This window comes from Bacillus rossius, chromosome 1 (assembly GCF_032445375.1).
Source record: "Bacillus rossius redtenbacheri isolate Brsri chromosome 1, Brsri_v3, whole genome shotgun sequence".
In the NCBI taxonomy this organism is placed as follows: domain Eukaryota; kingdom Metazoa; phylum Arthropoda; class Insecta; order Phasmatodea; family Bacillidae; genus Bacillus; species Bacillus rossius.
The window spans coordinates 274380630-274403389 of NC_086330.1; the positions used below are offsets into that span (position 1 = coordinate 274380630).

The following is a 22760-nucleotide window of genomic DNA, read 5'->3' on the forward strand; positions in this document are numbered from 1 at the left end:
TATAGTTTGGGGGCGCCGAGATCTGGCTTCTGGCTGTGGATTGAAGATTGTCGGCGTCCGCCATCTTGTATTGTGACGTCACGGCGGCCATCTTGGATTGTGACGTCACGGCGGCCATCTTGGATAAGCGTAACGGGACACAGCGTAACGGGGCACATCGTAACGGGACATAACGTAACGGGACAAGTAAATCACGGCGGCCATTTTGGATCCGTCATCTTGAATCCGCCATTTTGTATGACGTCATTGTGTGTTCTCGAAAATTCCGGTGATGTGTTTTCCGCCATTTTGAATTATGACGTCACCGTTGCAATTTTCGTTACGGCCGCCATCTTTAACTTTTTTATTTATTATCCGATTTTAAAGATTTTTTTTAAATTTATAAAAAAATTCACTTAATATAAATTTAATAAATTATTTATAAAAAAATTACATAAACGACACGGAGTTCGGAGTCCTCGGTTCGAACCCGGTGAGGGCAAAAAAAAATAAAAATGGCGACCGATCCAACCCTCACAGTGGACGCAGGCAGACTGACCCCCACCACTTATGTCAATGCACATATACCATCAGGTAGTATGACGTCATGTCCGCCATCTTGAAATTCGGACGCCATCTTGAAAATCTTTATTTATTATCCGATTTTAATGAAAAAAATTCCAAAATTCATCAAAAAATTAACGTATTTGAATTCTGTTTGATTATATCGATGCACGTCCTTGGTTCGATTCCCGACGAGAGTAAACAGTCGATCCTTCCTCCATGAAAGCTACCTAGACTGATCTACCACCACCAATACCAAAGTATATACCGTCAACTGGTATGACATCATGTCCGCCATCTTGTCTTCATCTGCTGGAGACCGCCATCTTGTTTTCGTATGCTAGAGTGTGCCGATACCATGTAGTATAATTATCTGGTCACCACACCTTTGACCTTGACCTTGACCTTGAAATTTGACCTTGACCTTGAAATTTGACCTTGACCTTGAAATTTGACCTTGACCTTGAAATTTGACCTTGACCTTGAAATTTGACCTTGACCTTGAAATTTGACCTTGACCTTGAAATTTGACCTTGACCTTGAAATTTGACCTTGAAATTTGACCTTGACCTTGAAATTTGACCTTGACCTTGAAATTTGACCTTCACCTTGAAATTTGACCTTGACCTTTAAATTTGACTTTAACCTTGAAATTTTACTTTGTCCTTGTCGACCATCATGGACCCGGCATTTAATGTTCAGTACATGCTACCAGGAGCGACCAACTGCTGGAGTACGTCATCTTGTGTGTGTACTCATATTATAGAGTACATTTACATCTGGTTAATTTTATTTTAACCTGCTACAGTGCAGTAATCATTTATTACCGAGGTGCCCACCGCCATCTTGAAATTCGGACGCCATCTTGAAATCATGTAATAATGTAGCTAGAAAAGCGGGAAAAAATCCAAAATTCATCAAAAAAATCACTCATTAACTTACAAATCGAATCGATTGATCCCTGTCCACGGTTCGATTCTTGACCAGAGACAGTTGTAACTAATTATTAAATAAATGTTAGGTTCTGTTTTCCATTACCTTTCGCGGAGTTTATTAATCATTCACTCTACGAAAATCAACTCAAGTCAATATACCGGACCAACGAATTAAATCAGTGCCGATTAGCCTATTATGAAAGTCTAATTTTTCATTAATCTGAATAACATATAAGCCGTTCATGTACAAAGCCACACATATAGATCAATTGCCTTCAGTCCATGAGACCGAGTCATGTCATTATCAGACGTATAGGCTAGTCATTTCAGGACAACATGACCTTCGTAATCCATCGTGACATTTTTATACATTCTAAAGGACCAAGTAACCTTGTAAAATATTTTAGTAACACCAAGAGGTGATAAACTAGTAAATATTCAATCACTACATTTTGTACTACGCGCAATCAACAAAAAAGGAAGCACCAACAACGAAAAGACAGCACCACCAACGAAAAGGCAACACATTTGGAAGCACCGACTACGAAAAGGCAGCACATTTGGAAGCACCGACAACGAAAAGGCAGCACATTTGGAAGCACCGACAACGAAAAGGCAGCACCGACAACGAAAAGGCAGCACCGACAACGAAAAGGCAGCACATTTGGAAGCACCGACAACGAAAAGGCAGCACCGACAACGAAAAGGCAGCACATTTGGAAGCACCGACAACGAAAAGGCAGCAGCGACAACGAAAAGGCAGCACATTTGGAAGCACCGACAACGAAAAGGCAGCACCGACAACGAAAAGGCAGCACATTTGGAAGCACCGACAACGAAAAGGCAGCACCGACAACGAAAAGGCAGCACATTTGGAAGCACCGACAAAGAAAAGGCAGCACCGTCAACGAAAAGGAAGCACATTTGGAAGCACCGACAAAGAAAAGGCAGCACCGCCAACGAAAAGGAAGCACATTTGGAAGCACCGACAACGAAAAGGCAGCACCGCCAAAGAAAAGACAGCACATTTGGAAGCACCGACAACGAAAAGGAAGCACCATCAACGAAAAGGCCGCACCGCCAACGAAAAGGAAGCACATTTGGAAGCACCGGCAAAGAAAAGGCAGCACCGCCCACGAAAAGGAAGCACATTTGGAAGCACCGATAAAGAAAAGGCAGCACCGCCAACGAAAAGGAAGCACATTTGGAAGCACCGACAACGAAAAGGCAGCACCATCGACGAAAAGGAAGCACATTAATATGTCATTGACTGCAATATTCATTGGTTCCAATATTCATTGGCTCCAATATTCATTGGCTCCATTATTCAATGGCTACAATATTCATTGACTCCAATATTCATTGGCTCCATCAGTCATTGACACCTACAGTCTTTTGGTTCCAAAAGTCTTTTGGCCCCAAATATATTAGGCTAGAATTCTTCGAGTCTAAGAGACTATGAGACCATATGGCTACGAGTCTAAAATGATCTAGCTGGTTACGAGTTTTACATGGCTTGCGAGGCTACAGAGCTACGAAGTTTCTAGTACACAGGTTTACATGACTGCGAGGATACAGGACTACAAGTCTGCAAGAGTACTTGACTACGAAGGTACTCGTCTACATGACTCCAGTTACCGCATCTGTCTTCGACAGAATTTTCTCTTTTGCTCCAACTGCTCCATCAGCATTATGTTATAAGATTACAAGGCCTCTTGCTTACGAAGCTTCAAGTCTACGAGCCTCCAATGCATCATGACTACGAGACTACGAGCCATGAGGTTACGAGTCTATGCGATTGCGAGTCTTCTAGGTTACGTGATCGCGAGGCTATAGGACTACGAAGCTTCCAGAACGCATGGTTACGAGACTGCGAGGCTACAATTCTACGAGGTCCCAAGACATCCTGGCTACGCGACTACGAGCCATGAGGTTACGAGACTACGTGACTACGAATCTTCAAGTTTACGAGACTGCGAGGCTACAGAGCTACGTAGCCTCTAGTACACAGGTTTACGTGACTGTGAGGATACAGGACTACCAGTCTGCATGAGTACTTGACTACGAAACTACTCGTCTACAAGGCTACAATTACAGCATCTGTTTTCGTCAGAATTTTCTCTTTTACTCCAACTGCACCACCAGCATTATGTTATAAGATTACAAGGCCGCTTGCTTATGTAGCTTCAAGTCTACGAGGATACTTGGATACGTAGCTTCAATTCTACGAGGTCCTAAGACTTCATGACTACGCGACTTCGAGCCATGAGGTTACGAGATTACGTGACTACGAATCTTCATGTTTACGAGACTGTGAGGCTACAGAGCTACGAAGCCTCTAGAAAACGAGTTTACGTGACTGCGTGGATACAGGAATACAAGTTTGCATGAGTTCTTGACTACGAAGCTACTCGTCTACAAGGCTCCAATTGACACATCTGTCTTCGATGGAATTTTCTCTTTTGCTACATCTACGCCATCAGCATTATGTTATAAGATTACAAAGCTACTTGCTTACGTAGCTTCAAGTCTACGAGGCTCCAATACATCATGACTAAGAGACTACGAGCCATGAGGTTACGAGACTATGCGATTGCAAGTCTTCAAGGTTACGTCATCGCGAGGCTATAGGACTACGAAGCTTCCAGAACGCATGGTTACGAGAATGCATGACTAATTGGCCGCATGGCTACGAAACTTTATGTCTCTAACTGACTACAATAGCACTATTCAGTGGTGAGAGTTAATTTATTTCATGCAAAGGTACTTTCTGCAAGCAGTTCCGCTTTTCAACATTAGATGACGTCACGTTTTGCTTGCAGGTAAAATAATATTTATTTATTTTATGCGGGATGCGGGTTGTTCACTATCGATCGCATAAGAAGAATGGCATCGATAGTCTTCAAGGAGAAGGAAGTTCGTCCTTCCTGCTAGTGCTTCTCAGATTTCTCACGGTCCGCCATATTGGATTGCGACGTCACGGCTGCCATCTTGGATGGGTGTGACTTTGACCTTTGACCGAAACCGCAGGAATGATCGCAAGCACTCGGATTAATCATCAAAATATTGATAAGAATAATCAGGAGCACACGGAGAAAACCATCATAATATTGGCAAGAATAATCAGGAGCACACAGAGAAAAACGACACACGATTTCTTTGATATCATAAAATTACAGAAAAAAAATATTTAAAAATAAAAATAAATTAATAAAAAATTTAAAATAAAAACAAAAAATACATAAAATTCTGGCTTGTACTAGAACTCTATCTTTGCTCAACAATGATAAGTTTACAAGCTAGCAGAATCTGTTTATGTATTTTTTGTTTTTATTTTAAATTTTTTATTAATTCATTTTTATTTTTAAATATTTTTTTTCTGTAATTTTATGATATCAAAGAAATCCTGTGTCGTTTTTCTCTGTGTGCTCCTGATTATTCTTGCCAATATTATGATGGTTTTCTCCGTGTGCTCCTGATTATTCTTATCAATATTTTGATGATTAATCCGAGTGCTTGCGATCATTCCTGCGGTTTCGGTCAAAGGTCAAAGTCACACCCATCCAAGATGGCAGCCGTGACGTCGCAATCCAATATGGCGGACCGTGAGAAATCTGAGAAGCACTAGCAGGAAGGACGAACTTCCTTCTCCTTGAAGACTATCGATGCCATTCTTCTTATGCGATCGATAGTGAACAACCCGCATCCCGCATAAAATAAATAAATATTATTTTACCTGCAAGCAAAACGTGACGCCATCTAATGTTGAAAAGCGGAACTGCTTGCAGCAAGTACCTTTGCATGAAATAAATTAACTCTCACCACTGAATAGTGCTATTGTAGTCAGTTAGAGACATAAAGTTTCGTAGCCATGCGGCCAATTAGTCATGCATTCTCGTAACCATGCGTTCTGGAAGCTTCGTAGTCCTATAGCCTCGCGATGACGTAACCTTGAAGACTTGCAATCGCATAGTCTCGTAACCTCATGGCTCGTAGTCTCTTAGTCATGATGTATTGGAGCCTCGTAGACTTGAAGCTACGTAAGCAAGTAGCTTTGTAATCTTATAACATAATGCTGATGGCGTAGATGTAGCAAAAGAGAAAATTCCATCGAAGACAGATGTGTCAATTGGAGCCTTGTAGACGAGTAGCTTCGTAGTCAAGAACTCATGCAAACTTGTATTCCTGTATCCACGCAGTCACGTAAACTCGTTTTCTAGAGGCTTCGTAGCTCTGTAGCCTCACAGTCTCGTAAACATGAAGATTCGTAGTCACGTAATCTCGTAACCTCATGGCTCGAAGTCGCGTAGTCATGAAGTCTTAGGACCTCGTAGAATTGAAGCTACGTATCCAAGTATCCTCGTAGACTTGAAGCTACATAAGCAAGCGGCCTTGTAATCTTATAACATAATGCTGGTGGTGCAGTTGGAGTAAAAGAGAAAATTCTGACGAAAACAGATGCTGTAATTGTAGCCTTGTAGACGAGTAGCTTCGTAGTCAAGTACTCATGCAGACAGGTAGTCCTGTATCCTCACAGTCACGTAAACCTGTGTACTAGAGGCTTCGTAGCTCTGTAGCCTCGCAGTCTCGTAAACTTGAAGATTCGTAGTCACGTAGTCTCGTAACCTCATGGCTCGTAGTCGCGTAGCCAGGATGTCTTGGGACCTCGTAGAATTGTAGCCTCGCAGTCTCGTAACCATGCGTTCTGGAAGCTTCGTAGTCCTATAGCCTCCCGATCACGTAACCTAGAAGACTCGCAATCGCATAGACTCGTAACCTCATGGCTCGTAGTCTCGTAGTCATGATGCATTGGAGGCTCGTAGACTTGAAGCTACGTAAGCAAGAGGCCTTGTAATCTTATAACATAATGCTGATGGAGCAGTTGGAGCAAAAGAGAAAATTCTGTCGAAGACAGATGCGGTAACTGGAGTCATGTAGACGAGTACCTTCGTAGTCAAGTACTCTTGCAGACTTGTAGTCCTGTATCCTCGCAGTCATGTAAACCTGTGTACTAGAAACTTCGTAGCTCTGTAGCCTCGCAAGCCATGTATAACTCGTAACCAGCTAGATCATTTTAGACTCGTAGCCATGTGGTCTCATAGTCTCTTAGACTCGAAGAATTCTAGCCTAATATATTTGGGGCCAAAAGACTTTTGGAACCAAAAGACTGTAGGTGTCAATGACTGATGGAGCCAATGAATATTGGAGTCAATGAATATTGGAGCCATTGAATATTGTCGCAATCGCCCTCAGTCTCCGTCAAGATCAACACAAATGTCACTCAAAATAAACATTAGGGGGGGGGGGGGGGTGGTAGCAGTAGAGCTGGTACAGGGATGGTCTAACCTCCTTAGGACAGGGGGTGTAGGGTGTTGACTGAAAGAAAATAAAGTATTATTTATCCCACATCGTTTCAGGTTTTATTTATGGTAAACTGTGACCAACACAAAAGTAAATAAATAACTAATTAAATAATTAAATAAAGTCAATCATGTCAAAATATCTCTGGTAACAAACAATAAAAATAAATAAATACACAATAATTTATCCTCTTCTTAGAACGAGTATTACTTCCTTTTAAAATAACATGATTATTCTTAACGCACACCTCGACCCATCCTTAAGCTAAATAAACGAAAGAAAGTTTACATTACTGGATACCACACACTGCCTGCACTCCTGGAAAGAATCAAAACGTTAAGTCATCCTAACCCAAGTTTGAAATACGCCCCCAGATGTTACAAGAGGTGAAAGAAAATTACGAGTTCGCCATTACTTACAACACCGTCGAACGGCAGCACGCAGCTACCCGCCAGGCCGGGGCTCCGACAGACCTCCAGCACCTCACCGAGAAGAACCACACCGCGCGCACCCAGGGTGGCCCCCTTTATTAAATCCACTTCACAACGTCATCACGACGAGAACAATCCACGCGAAAACAAAAATCCCGGCCGCGATTCCACAACACAACGCCATTCCGCCAACCGACGCTATCCCCCCCTCCACCGGTCATGCTAGACTCGCACTTCTGCCACCTGGTGGCGACACAAACACCAGCACGTCACGCGCACGAACAACAACGCAGCGTAACCAACCAGGGCGGCCAACACTCCCGGAGATTCCAGGACAGGATGACGCAACCGCCCGCGCAGCTGGCCAGGCTCTCGGGCGGCGAATCACGTCACCGCCCCAGAAAAACAGAGAGCGTTAGCAATCTACCGCGCCAGGAAAACAAATCAAAGCCCGAGTGTCGCAAACAAGTGTCAGGAACTCACGCGGGCTCACAAAGCACTACAAGCACAAAGCCAAGTTAAAAAAAAAAACTCTACACGTAAAATTTTACCGCGTGACATCACTCCGGACGACGAGGGCTTGTGCCCCACAAGCCAAGAACCACAACTTTAAATTTACAAAGGATTAAAAGAAAATTTCACAATGTTAACTATTAAGATTACAAAAGAAGCCTGATAGGCACGAGCCAATTCCTAAAAGTCATAGCAAGACCGGCCAGAGGAGAATCAATAACATAACAAACAGAGCTAAACTTAAAGACGGGTTCGAGGTATCCAAAAATTGATCCGGTTGCTTACATCATAAAATTACAATTTCATATCTCCAATTATGAGTGTACATAGTTGTATTGAGCTAAATAAAGTAATCTTGAGGTACAAGCACATTTAAGCCTAACTTGACTGGCCTACAGCCGAGATAGGCGGAGTAGGTGACAGAACAGCTCGAAGGGGCGGCGGGAACCATGATCCCGGTGGACGATCTGCAGCTCGTCCCCAAGTCCAGGGCTCCACCTTTTGGAGTAGCACCCCTCAGCTCCAGCCATCTCTGCTGTATGTTGCCAGCAGTGCCATCCGTCAATACTGTGAAACTTTCATACCCAGCATCAGATTCCTCAACAAAATAAACAATAACAAAAAAAAATAATCTTAGGTGATTCAAAAACACAAACTTACATAGGGGTAGCAACATACTTCAACAATAGAAAATGACAAACTCATAAATTTAACCTTTCATTAATGTCATTTAACAACAGTGTCTAACATAGGCAAATCTCAAACAAGGTAGATATGGGAATCTAAAAACGCCTAACCATTGATGAACCCAGGTGCCTGTTTACCCCGCAGATTCAATAATTAGGATACAAAACTTACATCCTACAAATAAAGGTTAACCCGAGCAAAACAAGAAATTCGTAACAAAATATCCTTCCCCTTTTAAGAGGACCGAGGGCACAAGAGGATACGCTGCTAGGTAGGAACCAGAAGGTAGTTCAAAAGTTTCAAAAGTTAGTTGAAGTCCAAAATCTTCACAGAGTCGTAATGGCAGCAACCAGCTGCGGGATAGAACGTTCACTAAAATCATTAGTACAGAAATGTAGCACTGGCTTCTCAACGTAGCAATGCCATGATAGCGGCGAACCCCACTGCGACCAAGCAGTCTCGTCTCTTCTCTTCTAGAAACTGAGAGTCCACACATACATGTCGCAATCAACTGGGGTCATCCGACGAATGCACTTCCACAGGAGTCACACACAGCCCACAACAATTCCTGGATGGGATAACAGTTACTTTTTCCCACCACCAGGTACAGGCTGTATAGTCCCAGATCCTCGGTAATGAGGATGGACACGATGATTGATGCTATAACAGTTCATCTTCTACACTAGCACCACATGTCGAGTTTAAAGTTGGTCCTGGCTCTCCGAGTCCATGGAAATCTGGTTCAAACGCACAGTACATGACACTGGAAGGAGTATGGAAGGGAGATAAAGGAGATAAGGAACTCTTTCTCGGCTTAACTCCCAATCCAGCATAACCTATCAAAATAACAGACACCTAGGGTCATCTCTGGTTAACAAACAAAATCTAAATCTTTATAAACAATACACCAATGTGCCCAAATAATTAGTCGTAACTTACTTTGTTTTAAAAAAACATAGCTAATTCTTCATTAAACAACAAATACCATTTTGAAATAATTACAAACCGCGATAACAGTAAACAATTAGGATGAGTCCATCAATCAAAGAAAATTTACCTCATGGTTCGATAAGTGTGATGTTTACAAGAAATTCATCACCAGTGTTACTAGACAATTTGGCCTTTATTACATTTTCATTACGTAATCGTTCTCGTAAGTCCATAGCCTCTCCACTCGTGGAGTCCTCAACAGGCGTGACTGGGGACGATATCTTCAAATTTTTCTGTGCACTTTGTTTAAGTTGAATACACTTCCAGATAAGAAAAGCCAACATACCAATTATAATTCCCAATATAAAAACCATAACAGTAAGTTCAGCATTTAACATAGCGGTCTCATCCAGTGCAGCTATACGTGGGAATGTTCCAATACCCACAAGGTATGGATTTCTAATAATAATCAAAAATAGGGTACCCCCTATCACAAATAATGCAATACTCTGAACATGTCTGACCATGAAACTCAATACTTCAACCGGTTTATTCAAAGAAATGGGGTCCAATCTAGTGAACCGAGAAACCGTGAAATTCAAATGAGGAATGGCAGAGGGCCAGTCCTCATCTAAACAATCCTCCAATGAGGGGAAAACTGTGTGGCTGGAAGCAGTCCGTGGAAAAATCTTTAATTTCTTTAACCTGGTCCAGGCTGCTGGGATCACATGAAGTAGTTGAAACTTAGACTTAGCTCTATAGTCACAAGGGTACAATTCATTAATTTTCAATTCACTATTCAAATACAATCGACAGTCACATGGAACTTATATGTCCACAGCACCTGGTCGTTCTTCATCATCTATAAACAAAGTTTGGTTAGGATTCTTGGCACACTGTAACTCCACCTTGCCCCTAAGGTGAGTCAAAAAATAGCGTTCCGGCCCAGCCTGCGTGATCATGAGGTGAGTTCCGGAACGGCATTGAAAAGTACAAAGTTCTGCAAGTCTTTCGATTGTTACCCCCTGAAACAAAGCTTTGGGGCACAATGCACTTCCCATGGTGTCTCCTGAAAATCTAGGCACAAAACACAAATTCTCCTCCAAAGGCCGGCAGTCCAACAAGTTACGTGACTTGATGTAAGTTTTTGGACATACGCCATTGCTAAGAACTTTTTCTGTTGAAGAAAAACTAATAAATAAAATAAATAAATAAAAATACTCAAAAAAAGACAAAAAACACACAAAACTAAGCAAACAATTGCTGTTGTCGACAAGGATATGAACACCACAAAATATTCCGAAACAGGAATATGGTCAGCAAACAAAGAAAAACAAAGAAAAATGTACTAAGAGAACGAAAAAATCCCCACAAATGATGACAACACAAAAATATTGAAACCCAAAATAATTCAGCACAACAGTTGAAGCGAGACAAAAAACATGACAAAACGAAAAGACAAACAAATACAATAGTTTTACCTAAACAGAAACAAGCGACGTTTCGGGAACTGCTATCTGCTCCCGTCCTCAGGCAGAGACGCACATGGTACGGAAACACAGGTGCACCTGTGTTTCCGTACCATGTGCGTCTCTGCCTGAGGACGGGAGCAGATAGCAGTTCCCGAAACGTCGCTTGTTTCTGTTTAGGTAAAACTATTGTATTTGTTTGTCTTTTCGTTTTGTCATGTTTTTTGTCTCGCTTCAACTGTTGTGCTGAATTATTTTGGGTTTCAATATTTTTGTGTTGTCATCATTTGTGGGGATTTTTTCGTTCTCTTAGTACATTTTTCTTTGTTTTTCTTTGTTTGCTGACCATATTCCTGTTTCGGAATATTTTGTGGTGTTCATATCCTTGTCGACAACAGCAATTGTTTGCTTAGTTTTGTGTGTTTTTTGTCTTTTTTTGAGTATTTTTATTTATTTATTTTATTTATTAGTTTTTCTTCAACAGAAAAAGTTCTTAGCAATGGCGTATGTCCAAAAACTTACATCAAGTCATGCACTCCCATTGCACAAATCTTTTAAAGATAACAACAAGTTACGTCCTTGGATCGTCACTAGGTGGTTACCATCCACCGCTAAAAAGTTTGGTTCATGTTCTAGGTGACATGTATTATTCTTCCAATGAAAAGGTATACCAACAAACTGAAACAACTTCCAATTAGAGCTATAGCGTACAATAGGGATTTTGACTGACACATACAGACTTTCTTTAAACGCATTACATCTACAAATAGGCAAATGGAAATAAGCCTGAACTTGGGTACTACTAATTGCTAATTTATAACCATATTTATCAAGGATAGTTTCCAAATCCTGCAATTTTTCCTGCAAAAGTGCCGGCGTAATCAAAACAGAAGGAATCTTATGTGAGCGGCATTGATCCAAAACTTCAATACGAGTTAGAGTGTGAGCTTGCTTAGCTAACTGAGCCGCTAATAATAATTGTAACTGAAAAGAGTGACCTATTTCTTTTACCATCCCGGAAAAACGAACTGTCATTGCTTCTCTAAAAGTTCTCAGGTAATCAGTAAGGTTAGTGAATTTCGTTTGAACTCTTTTCAAAACACTCGTCATGGCTTCATTAACAACACTAATAGAATTACTCAAATTGGCAAGCGCCACATGGTCATCTATGATTTGTGCTTCCATCTGATCAATATGCAGAGCAATCTGTTGCTGATTTAGAAATAAACTATCTACTTGACTGGTCACCGCCACATCACAACACCATCTTACAAAATCGCCAATAAAAGATAAGCCTCGCTTTTCTCTATTAACCACACTGTCATACTCCAAATTCTCACCAGCTGCATCATTTAGTTTATTCAACAGCATATCAGAATAAAACATAACCTGTTTTAATTCCCGGAAAACTGAACACCAGTCAGAGGATGCATTAGAGGGGCAAGAACTCAAAAGTGTTATACCGTCTTGTATTTCTGATAATTGTAATGGCCAGGGGACCTTAAAATTTAAAGGTACCGATGAGGTATACAACATCACCTTTGGTAGAGGTTCGAAATGGGCACCAGCAATGACCCCCACTGTCTCAGGTTGGAACGGCGAAAGAGGCGCGTCATCCCCTCGAGACAGCACCAGCATACCCATCAGTAGCCACCAGCAAGTTGTCTTCATTATGAGGGCCCGAGTGGCTTTGAGGGTACCTGAAACACTCTTACGAGCGACTTAAAAAAAACAAATCTTAAATTGACAAGTCACTATTAAACAAAATTACCCAGGACCGAAATGAAATGTATCACAGGTTACAATACACAACAAACGAACACCAATAAACAAATACTTGATGGCCTTCCAAAGAATCTAGACACTATACAAACAGGGCTCACAATTGACATCACTATAAAAAAAAAAATAAATAAACTCAGGCAGCAAAGAATGGTTTCATTCTTTCCACATTAGTTACCTCATAGCTAACTTTACCACGTTGACACTTTTTTAACCGATACAGATTATCAGATATTTTTTTCTCAACAACAAAAGGACCAAACCAGCGATGCAACAACTTCTCCGAAAGCCCCTTTTTCCGGATCGGAGTAAACACTAACACTTCCTGCCCCACCTTATAACTCACCGCTCGTCTTCGTTTGTCGTACCTACGTTTGTCTACTTTTTCTGGCTTGGGATTGTTATAGCAAAACACATCATTAAGCAAAGAAACATTTTTGGTCCATCTACGTAATTTTGTCTTAGGTCCTGAAGGCATTAACCTGGGGTCAGACTGTTGCTTCTTAGTCAAATCAGCATCTTTCACAACAAAAACTGGTAATTTTAATGTTTTCTCTTTGCCCCTTAGGGTTCTACTACTAACTTCCTCTGCTAAATCATTACCTGCAAAACACACTGGAATTCGTTGATGCATCCTAGCCTCGTTGTGTGAATGCTCTTTTATCCTGACACAACCTAACCTCAAAGTAGGTTCTGATTCAATTTTGTTTACTTTAGGAGGATCATCTTGGGTTCCTGACTTCTGAACTTGGTTATCACAAGGGGGTACGTTAATTTTATCATGTTTTATGTGTCTGTCCTTAGCCTCCCTCACCTCTGCTCCTTGTACCTGAATGCCTGCAGTGGGATGGTTTATTGTAAATAAAGTATTTCTGTTTCCCTTACATGAAATTACTGCCTCAAACTTAGTAAGAAAATCACATCCTAAAATAAGACCACGGATTGGTGTTTCTACCAGTCCCACTGGGTGATGATAAAAAAATTGGCCTAATTTAAAAACCAGCATAACCATGTGATTCAAGTGGTGGGTTTGTGCAGACACCCCTGCTACAACTCTGTGTTCTGCTGGTTTCCAAAAACGTTTAGGAATTAACTTACTATCCACTAAAGATACAGCAGCGCCGCTATCTATAAAAACGGGGATCTCTGTCCCAAAAATCTTAGTTTTTAGACTGAACACCCCATCGCACTTAAAAAGGGACATTGTGTTTTTACAGAATGCATTCCTAGTCTGTGCATAACTTTTCCTGCCTAGTTTCCCTGTTTTCTGCATATTTGGCTGTGAGCGACAGTTCCACTGAATGTGTCCAGGCTTGTTGCATTTAAAACAGATGGGTCTCCCATCAAAGGTCCTCTGGGGTCTAGCAAAGATTCTAGAACCGGGATCTTGGGTTGTGTCTCTAGGTGTACTGTTGTGTTTCTGTTTGTTAAGATTATTTCTATTTTCTCCACTAGGTCTGAAATTTTGTAAGTGTATGGGCTGAACTCTTAAAACTTCCATTTCTTCACGCAGTTGCTTTAACTGTTTCCCCAACTCCATTAGTCTATTTTCTATTTTTGAATCCATTGTGTCTGCCTCCCTGATATTTCGAACAGGCACTTGTTCTGGTTTTACAGCCCCACTTCCCTTTAATCTATCATGACTCTTCGCATAGTATAGGCCTGCCTCAATTTTTCTTAAATTTCCTAGCAACTGGTCTACTGTGTTGTTAGGAAACAACATAACTTTCTCCACAATATCCGGTCGTAAGCCTCTTAGTAAATATCTCACTTTATTGGCTTCTGGCATTTTGGGGTCAAGCCGATTACAAATGTGAAGAACGTCGTAAATAAAAGATTCAAATGGTTCCTCCCCACCCTGTACTCTTGATTGAAGTCTTATTTCCAGGTCTTCTACCTGACCTACACGAACAAAAGCAGCCTTTAAAGCAGTGGCTAATTCATCAAACGTTTTCACATTTTCCAATGTTGACTCATAACTGTCATACCAGCGGCTAGCTGGTCCCCTGAGAAATGTGGGTAAATACGCAATACATTTTTGGTCATTCCAGCCATTGACCTTGGCTGCTCTCCTAAACTGTTTTATAAACTCATCGACATCTTCTATTTGTCTCCCCCAAAAACAGCTAGGTTCCACAAAAAATTTTCCTGCCTCCATTGTGTCGTGGTGGTCTTCTCTAGGTGCTGAGTTTAACAAATGCAATTTTTCTTGTATCTTTACCAGGGGCTCCTCATCTGAACTACTATTTCCACAAATATCAGGTATCCCTGTCTTGTCGTATGTTCATAGGCTAAGAGTGTATTGATAAGACATGCCCAAACATAAAAAAAATAAACAGTATACTCAGTGTGTGGACATACTTAAACTAAAAAAAATAATCATGCTCCTGATAAACATTCAGCCTCCTACCTAACCTGGCTTAAAAAAAAATCTTAAATCAACTGCTTATAATTACACACACACAATACCAAAAAAAAAAATCAAATGAAATACTAAAGTGCAATTTGTAAAAAAGAATTACTTAACTTAATTAAAATACTTAACTCTATAACAAGACAATTTCATTTCTACACTTATTCAGAGAACATGTAAGTAGGCTTTCTGTCTCCACTCCCCTAATTAAAACCTGAAAATGGAAGGTATGCAAATTAAAACACCTGAATATGTTGTTCCTTGCTGATAAACATAAACACTTATCTCAAACACTGGCTGAAAAAAAAGAAAATGATTACCATTACAGAATAGGCCAAATTTAAAAAAAAAATATTAATAATACTTTCTCATGCTTAAAACATTTATAAATAACCTGGCTGTACCTCGTGACCCCTGAAACATATATGGTTAAAACCAAACATCACCATTACACCAAACAAATTTAAAAAAAAATAACACACACCCTACAATTAGACATACCCTAGCCTCACACCATTTTGTCGCAATCGCCCTCAGTCTCCGTCAAGATCAACACAAATGTCACTCAAAATAAACATTAGGGGGGGGGGGGGTGGTAGCAGTAGAGCTGGTACAGGGATGGTCTAACCTCCTTAGGACAGGGGGTGTAGGGTGTTGACTGAAAGAAAATAAAGTATTATTTATCCCACATCGTTTCAGGTTTTATTTATGGTAAACTGTGACCAACACAAAAGTAAATAAATAACTAATTAAATAATTAAATAAAGTCAATCATGTCAAAATATCTCTGGTAACAAACAATAAAAATAAATAAATACACAATAATTTATCCTCTTCTTAGAACGAGTATTACTTCCTTTTAAAATAACATGATTATTCTTAACGCACACCTCGACCCATCCTTAAGCTAAATAAACGAAAGAAAGTTTACATTACTGGATACCACACACTGCCTGCACTCCTGGAAATAATCAAAACGTTAAGTCATCCTAACCCAAGTTTGAAATACGCCCCCAGATGTTACAAGAGGTGAAAGAAAATTACGAGTTCGCCATTACTTACAACACCGTCGAACGGCAGCACGCAGCTACCCGCCAGGCCGGGGCTCCGACAGACCTCCAGCACCTCACCGAGAAGAACCACACCGCGCGCACCCAGGGTGGCCCCCTTTATTAAATCCACTTCACAACGTCATCACGACGAGAACAATCCACGCGAAAACAAAAATCCCGGCCGCGATTCCACAACACAACGCCATTCCGCCAACCGACGCTATCCCCCCCCTCCACCGGTCATGCTAGACTCGCACTTCTGCCACCTGGTGGCGACACAAACACCAGCACGTCACGCGCACGAACAACAACGCAGCGTAACCAACCAGGGCGGCCAACACTCCCGGAGATTCCAGGACAGGATGACGCAACCGCCCGCGCAGCTGGCCAGGCTCTCGGGCGGCGAATCACGTCACCGCCCCAGAAAAACAGAGAGCGTTAGCAATCTACCGCGCCAGGAAAACAAATCAAAGCCTGAGTGTCGCAAACAAGTGTCAGGAACTCACGCGGGCTCACAAAGCACTACAAGCACAAAGCCAAGTTAAAAAAAAAACTCTACACGTAAAATTTTACCGCGTGACAATATTGGAGCCAATGAATATTGGAGCCAATGAATATTGGAACCAATGAATATTGCAGTCAATGACAAATTAATGTGCTTCCTTTTCGTCGATGGTGCTGCCTTTTCGTTGTCGGTGCTTCCAAATGTGCTTCCTTTTCGTTGGCGGTGCTGCCTTTTCTTTATCGGTGCTTCCAAATGTGCTTCCTTTTCGTGGGCGGTGCTGCCTTTTCTTTGCCGGTGCTTCCAAATGTGCTTCCTTTTCGTTGGCGGTGCGGCCTTTTCGTTGATGGTGCTTCCTTTTCGTTGTCGGTGCTTCCAAATGTGCTGTCTTTTCTTTGGCGGTGCTGCCTTTTCGTTGTCGGTGCTTCCAAATGTGCTTCCTTTTCGTTGGCGGTGCTGCCTTTTCTTTGTCGGTGCTTCCAAATGTGCTTCCTTTTCGTTGACGGTGCTGCCTTTTCTTTGTCGGTGCTTCCAAATGTGCTGCCTTTTCGTTGTCGGTGCTGCCTTTTCGTTGTCGGTGCTTCCAAATGTGCTGCCTTTTCGTTGTCGGTGCTGCCTTTTCGTTGTCGGTGCTTCCAAATGTGCTGCCTTTTCGTTGTCGCTGCTGCCTTTTCGTTGTCGGTGCTTCCAAATGTGCTGCCTTTTCGTTGTCGGTGCTGCCTTTTCGTTGTCGGTGCTTCCAAATGTGCTGCCTTTTCGTTGTCGGTGCTGCCTTTTCGTTGTCGGTGCTGCCTTTTCGTTGTCGGTGCTTCCAAATGTGCTGCCTTTTCGTTGTCGGTGCTTCCAAATGTGCTGCCTTTTCGTAGTCGGTGCTTCCAAATGTGTTGCCTTTTCGTTGGTGGTGCTGTCTTTTCGTTGTTGGTGCTTCCTTTTTTTGTTGATTGCGCGTAGTACAAAATGTAGTGATTGAATATTTACTAGTTTATCACCTCTTGGTGTTACTAAAATATTTTACAAGGTTACTTGGTCCTTTAGAATGTATAAAAATGTCACGATGGATTACGAAGGTCATGTGGTCCTGAAATGACTAGCCTATACGTCTGATAATGACATGACTCGGTCTCATGGACTGAAGGCAATTGATCTATATGTGTGGCTTTGTACATGAACGGCTTATATGTTATTCAGATTAATGAAAAATTAGACTTTCATAATAGGCTAATCGGCACTGATTTAATTCGTTGGTCCGGTATATTGACTTGAGTTGATTTTCGTAGAGTGAATGATTAATAAACTCCGCGAAAGGTAATGGAAAACAGAACCTAACATATATTTAATAATTAGTTACAACTGTCTCTGGTCAAGAATCGAACCGTGGACAGGGATCAATCGATTCGATTTGTAAGTTAATGAGTGATTTTTTTGATGAATTTTGGATTTTTTCCCGCTTTTCTAGCTACATTATTACATGATTTCAAGATGGCGTCCGAATTTCAAGATGGCGGTGGGCACCTCGGTAATAAATGATTACTGCACTGTAGCAGGTTAAAATAAAATTAACCAGATGTAAATGTACTCTATAATATGAGTACACACACAAGATGACGTACTCCAGCAGTTGGTCGCTCCTGGTAGCATGTACTGAACATTAAATGCCGGGTCCATGATGGTCGACAAGGACAAAGTAAAATTTCAAGGTTAAAGTCAAATTTAAAGGTCAAGGTCAAATTTCAAGGTGAAGGTCAAATTTCAAGGTCAAGGTCAAATTTCAAGGTCAAGGTCAAATTTCAAGGTCAAGGTCAAATTTCAAGGTCAAATTTCAAGGTCAAGGTCAAATTTCAAGGTCAAGGTCAAAGTCAAATTTCAAGGTCAAGGTCAAATTTCAAGGTCAAGGTCAAATTTTAAGGTCAAGGTCAAGGTCAAAGGTGTGGTGACCAGATAATTATACTACATGGTATCGGCACACTCTAGCATACGAAAACAAGATGGCGGTCTCCAGCAGATGAAGACAAGATGGCGGACATGATGTCATACCAGTTGACGGTATATACTTTGGTATTGGTGGTGGTAGATCAGTCTAGGTAGCTTTCATGGAGGAAGGATCGACTGTTTACTCTCGTCGGGAATAGAACCAAGGACGTGCATCGATATAATCAAACAGAATTCAAATACGTTAATTTTTTGATGAATTTTGGAATTTTTTTCATTAAAATCGGATAAGAAATAAAGATTTTCAAGATGGCGTCCGAATTTCAAGATGGCGGACATGACGTCATACTACCTGATGGTATATGTGCATTGACATAAGTGGTGGGGGTCAGTCTGCCTGCGTCCACTGTGAGGGTTGGATCGGTCGCCATTTTTATTTTTTTTGCCCTCACCGGGTTCGAACCGAGGACTCCGAACTCCGTGTCGTTTATGTAATTTTTTTATAAATAATTTATTAAATTTATATTAAGTGAATTTTTTTATAAATTTAAAAAAAATCTTTAAAATCGGATAATAAATAAAAAAGTTAAAGATGGCGGCCGTAACGAAAATTGCAACGGTGACGTCATAATTCAAAATGGCGGAAAACACATCACCGGAATTTTCGAGAACACACAATGACGTCATACAAAATGGCGGATTCAAGATGACGGATCCAAAATGGCCACCGTGATTTACTTGTCCCGTTACGTTATGTCCCGTTACGATGTGCCCCGTTACGCTGTGTCCCGTTACGCTTATCCAAGATGGCCGCCGTGACGTCACAATCCAAGATGGCCGCCGTGACGTCACAATCCAAGATGGCGGACGCCGACAATCTTCAATCCACAGCCAGAAGCCAGATCTCGGCGCCCCCAAACTATACTACTATCAATATAACTTGATAATCAGCTTGCTGAGGCTAACCGTGTTGACTTGTCGTGGCAACATTAAATCAAGCCCAACACAATCATAAATCAAGTTTGTGTCAGCAAAATTAAATAATTTGGCGTGTGATGCAGGATTTCTGCAATATTAAGTTTTTACATGGTTTTATTTCATTTATTCGTTATTTTTTACATTGTTTTAACGACAAATAAAAGTAATATTGTAGTAAAACCAATGAAAACTCATGTTGCTAAAATTTGGAAAGTAAAAAATTTATTTATTCGTGAATCATATCATTAAAAAAAAACTTTTAAAACAATGGTTAGATACGTACGGTCAATCACTCAATTGCATGCTCATAGCTTATGAATCATTATAATATAAATTGTTCTCTTAGTTTCTCAAAACCATTAAATAAAAAATAGAACCCCAGAACTTTTACAGTGTGCAGAGTTTCAAGAAAAATAAAATACGTGATTTGAAAATTACTTAAAATATCCGAGTAGGCCCTGTTTACAAAAAGTAGTGGGTAGTTCTGATTTCTTATTTCGTGTTAAAATGTCCGGTACAAATTCTTAGAAGCACTCAAGAGACTTGCATTACACCTTTATCTAGATACCACGCTTATCATCCTGCCTCACCTACACAAATGCGACCCTGCACTGTACTTTTTTTTGTAACTAGAACAGATAGGTTCTTGTAAATTTACAGGTACTATTTGTAAATTTGTACATTTACAGTTAAACATCTGTATTACTACAAAATAGTTTTCGTAATAATACTTGGTTCGGGTTCTTGCATGGCCATTAATGCCGTGTTGTCCCAGTACCTCCAATAGTTGAAGTTGTTTGTAAATACTTCTTTGAATAGTTTTTAAGTATTAACTGCGCACATATATAACAATTAAGAAAACAGTGTGCGTGGAGTCCACGCGCAACAGAAGAGAAACTTCCTGCTTATTACATTATTAGGTAGACTATGGAAAACGTTCCTAATTCTCTTTGGTTAAAGCCGGAGATCAAAAAAGAATATATGAAAGTATGCAAGCGCTTAATTACGCTGTTGAGGAAGTATGAAAGTGTGCAAGTATGCAAGTGTACAAGTATGCAAGTATCAGTAAGCAAGAGTTTAAGTATGCAAGTGTGCAAGTATATATGTGTGCAAGTATATATGTGTGCCAATATTCAAGTCTCAGTATGCAAATGTGTAAGTATTCAAGTGTGCAAGAATAGAAGTATGAAAGTGTACAAGTCTGCAAGTGTGCAAGTAATCCAATGTGCAAGTATGCCACGTAACTTCTACCTCTCCCCTACCACCCCTCCTCTCCCGGTTCATTCGCCACTTACCTAACTAGTCCTCTCATGCAATCGGAATTTTCGTAACGCTTTAAAATTGTAGTCTAATCAGCACAGGAGTTTCACTTCAATAAAGTCCACTTTTTGAATATTCGATTATCTTTTCCAGTATTTAAAATAAAATAAAATTATGCGTGAATGAAACATGAATAAAAATACAAAATTATTCGCCAATCTCCCTGAGACGCGTTTCATACATATCCACTGTTTGTTTCCAAAGGAATCGTCCGTAAAAGTGCGCCCTGTGTTCGCAGAAGGACCTGCTCGGCCGCCCGCCCGCGCGCATAAAGGACACGAACGTGCTGGCGCTGCTGTTCCCCAAGACGGTGTGGGCGGCGCTGATCCTGCTGGCGGGCTGGAAGCTGGCGAGGAAGGTGCGGTGAAGCGCGCTCCGGGCTGCGGCCGCTTCGCCCGTGCTCCTCGTCAGGGCGCGCGCGGCTCACTCGAGTCACGAACCAACTCACGAAACTGGAGGACTCAACTAGAAATTCACTGAAAATTACTTCCCTGTGTGCTGGAGGTCACCAAACTTTCATTTCCAGCAGTATTTTGCAAACATTTAAATAGTTGGGAGACTGTTTTCTAAAATAACTTAGAAATTAACTCTGAAATTTTTTTTAGTTTTCCAACTAGAAATTCGGCTCGGCCCTGTGAATAGCAGATTTATTTTGTATTATGTCTTATTTTGCCTGTTACTTGTAATAACGCTGTGATACAAAAATGTTCCAGGAAAATATTATTAAATGGTTATAAAAATATCCTGAAATTGGTTCTCCAGGTATTTGTAGACACCCTGTGCGAATTTGGGGGGGGGGGGGGGGGAGGGGAGGAAGATCGTTTGAGAGAAAGTACTATGGACTATTTAATCTTTTAATTTTTTTGAACATCTGTGCGTATACCAAGGCTGCCTTCAAAAATGGCGTCGGATGGTAATTTGTGTTTAAATAAAGTGGTCTGACAAGCCATGTGAGGCGTTCTTTATTAAAATAAAAATTAATTTGCTCTGTATATTATTTGCTTTATACATAGAAAATTTAAATTTGTTTAATTTTTTTTTTTCAATTTGAAATATATGTTGTTGGAATTTTTTAGTGTTGGTCATGTAAAGAAAATATATATTGTTTAATTTTTTTTTTCAATTTGAAGAGTTAGTTTAAGTATGGTTAATGTATATCAATATGTTGTGGTAAAGGGTAAATTGTTTATTTGGACCCATTTGTCGTTTGCATGAATTTAAATTTGATTTTGAATGAAAAATAAAACACTTCGTGTAAATATTGTTTTAAACATTTGGGCCTAAATTACTTAAAAATGACGAAAGTTATTCGGCAAAAGAGCTTCAAAGTAAAAACACTTCTGACTGACAATTAAATTGTGGTTTTTTGATGGTTAATAGTGCCATTTGAGTTACTTTCTCCATTTTGTCATTTGTTCCCAAAGAAGATAAACCAATTTTTTTCAAGTTGATCTCATTACTTTCCATTGCAAAATAGTTATAGATATAGATAAGTATTTTTTTGCGTGGAAAAAGATAAATAAATATTGTATTTTGTTATATGAGTTCCATTATTATGAATAGATGTAGAAACTTGTAGGAGGTAGTATAGGTGCCCTGTAAAAATAGTAGTTTTCCTGTCAAGGGGCTAGATATTTCTGAGTTTTAGAGATTTCTTTGAAAACTGTACTTTGTGACGTCAGATTTGACTTAGTTGTGATTAGAGTTTTATTTTATTACTAATATATAAACAGTGTATTGTTGATTTTTTCCGTTGGGATGTACAGGCAAATAAAATTCAGAAATATATTGTTTGATATTCTGAAGATAAATACAAAATAGAAAGAAAATAATTTTAGGTACATATTTTTTTAGTTCTAAGCTAATTTGCTTTAGTTGATAAATCAACAATTATTTATAAAGTACCTAGCTTTGT

The 22760-nt window shown here is 40.3% G+C and overlaps 1 protein-coding gene across 2 annotated transcripts in view; it reads left to right on the forward strand.

Moving 5' to 3' along the window:
* LOC134527608 (uncharacterized) overlaps positions 1-21643 on the forward strand; it is a 74190-nt gene extending 52547 nt beyond the window's left edge. The window contains exon 3 of one of the 2 annotated variants that reach the window (XM_063360447.1): positions 21084-21643. In XM_063360447.1, coding sequence (XP_063216517.1) covers positions 21084-21212 — 129 coding nt within the window. In that variant the 3' untranslated portion in view covers positions 21213-21643. The remainder of the gene's footprint in view (positions 1-21083) is intronic. The other variant, XM_063360448.1, reaches the window with a different exon arrangement.
* The last annotated feature ends 1117 nt before the right edge of the window (positions 21644-22760 follow it).